The 1,752-nt window shown below is 37.5% G+C and overlaps 1 protein-coding gene across 1 annotated transcript; it reads right to left on the bottom strand.

Moving 5' to 3' along the window:
* Positions 1 to 726: 726 nt before the first annotated feature.
* LOC18427321 (outer envelope membrane protein 7) lies at positions 727 to 1,495 on the bottom strand. Its single transcript, XM_011622504.3, has one exon. The coding sequence runs from the start codon at positions 1,241 to 1,243 to the stop codon at positions 1,022 to 1,024; it is 222 nt and encodes a 73-aa protein (XP_011620806.1). The 5' UTR covers positions 1,244 to 1,495; the 3' UTR covers positions 727 to 1,021.
* Between the last annotated feature and the right edge of the window lie 257 nt (positions 1,496 to 1,752).

Here is a 1,752-nt window from a genome sequence, read left to right as displayed (position 1 = left end):
TTTCTTGCTTGCCTGTTGACAAAATGTGCTAAAGATGAATCACATGTGAATGAACCTGTGTTTTGAATTTTTCTTTCTAAATTGAGTCACAATCTAGCTAAACCTACATGATATTTCTCTGGGAGTCTAGGTTTCTAAGTTTTTATTTTGAAAAAAAAATGTAATGATAGACATGAAAATGTCTACAGGCAACAGTGCTACTTTTTCAATGCATTTTGATAGTTACATGTGTTTTAAAGCTGAATTTGAAATGTATTCTAGAGTGGTAAACTATATGAGGTAGAAAAGTGAGCCGAAGATAGCTCTAATTTTTTTGAGGGGCTTCCAAGATACATTGTGAATTTGCATGATAAAGATTTGAGGTTTGCCATTTTAATTTCAATAGTCAGGATCAGCCTAAAAATTTGACATGTTCGGCCCATGTATACTCCCTCACTCCGTCTCTCTCTCTCTGACTCTCACATACACACACACACATACACACATTTTTTCAAGATTTGAAAATTCAGTAACTCCAGAGGTGATTTTTTCAATGGTTAGCGGCTTTGAAGTTTAACTTTAACAAGTTGCAAATCTTATGTTGCTAGTCAGTGCAGATGTTAATCTGGTGGTTTCTAAATTGGTTTTGTCAAAAGGTCTTAGGGCATGATCCAAAGGATTTGCTTCATATGGAAAAGTTCAACAGTTTTGGGTTTGCTTTTACTATCAGTTAAGAGGAGCACCGCAGAGAAAAGCTCAACTAGCATTCAAATCATCTGCAAACATTCTAAGAAATTTATATTTCTGATATATATATATATAATAGTCAACCGATTAAAAAGCAAAATTATCATCTTAAGTGTGAGCAAACCTGATAAACCTTAGAGAGAGAAGACAATCAATGCAGGCAAAACACTACAGACCCAAAATGCTTGAGACACACCACAGCACATCTAAGCTAGAGAGAGAAGCAAAGTAAATCGATGCTAAACAGGCCATTGAGATTGCAGCATTGGGTGATTGCAGCATTGGGTGGGACGGATCAAACTGCGGGCTTTGAAGGGGCTTCTTCATCGACAGTGGACTGTTGTGGTTGGTTGAGAGGGGTGTGTATGTCGCGATCGTCGGGATCGAAATTGGGGTCTAGCGATCGATCAATGGCTTCACGGCCCTTTTCGAGGCAGGGCTTGCAAGCGATCTCCATGGCCAGCCATGCCAACCCAATACCAGCAATGGCGATCAGAGCGCTTGTAATGGCTGCCATTCCTCTCTCTCGCTCTCTCCCAATTAGGGAGTAAACCCGAGTTGGCTTAAATTGTCTGTGTTGGACCTCCTAATCAACTAGTCTGGACTTTCAAAGCGGACCATCGGGCTTGGTCAGACTCCGGTGGTTCAGGACCATGTGTATACTAAATTCTATTTACCCTTTTTTTTTTTGGGTGCGGTTTGTATAGGGCGTAGGTCCTAAACAATCAAAATAAGTACAAATATATTGTCGAAAAATGTTATTTCAGTACTAAAATTTTTTTTATGATAACTTGAAAACTTATTTTCATATATATAAAATTTAAAGCTTCAAAACTAGTGTTAATCAAGCAAGTCTATTAATACTCTTGAAATTGATAGTTCAGAAAAAGTATTACAAGATACATTATTTTCAAGACTTGAAATCCATTTTTTTCATGTTCATACATCTTAGGTCGATGATTGATTTGAAGATTTGTGGGCATCAACACATCCAGTGCATTTTTTAATTGCGCCTTAATTTGATAG

The sequence above is a fragment of the Amborella trichopoda genome, chromosome 2 (genome assembly GCF_054954075.1).
Source record: "Amborella trichopoda isolate Santa Cruz 75 chromosome 2, AtrichopodaSantaCruz75HAP2 v2.0, whole genome shotgun sequence".
NCBI classification, from domain to species: domain Eukaryota; kingdom Viridiplantae; phylum Streptophyta; class Magnoliopsida; order Amborellales; family Amborellaceae; genus Amborella; species Amborella trichopoda.
This window is presented reverse-complemented; position numbering and strand designations above follow the sequence as displayed.

Coding starts and splice junctions, on each gene's coding strand:
- LOC18427321 (XM_011622504.3), bottom strand. CDS start 1,243: ATGGCAGCCATTACAAGCGCTCTGATCGCCATTGCTGGTATTGGGTTG.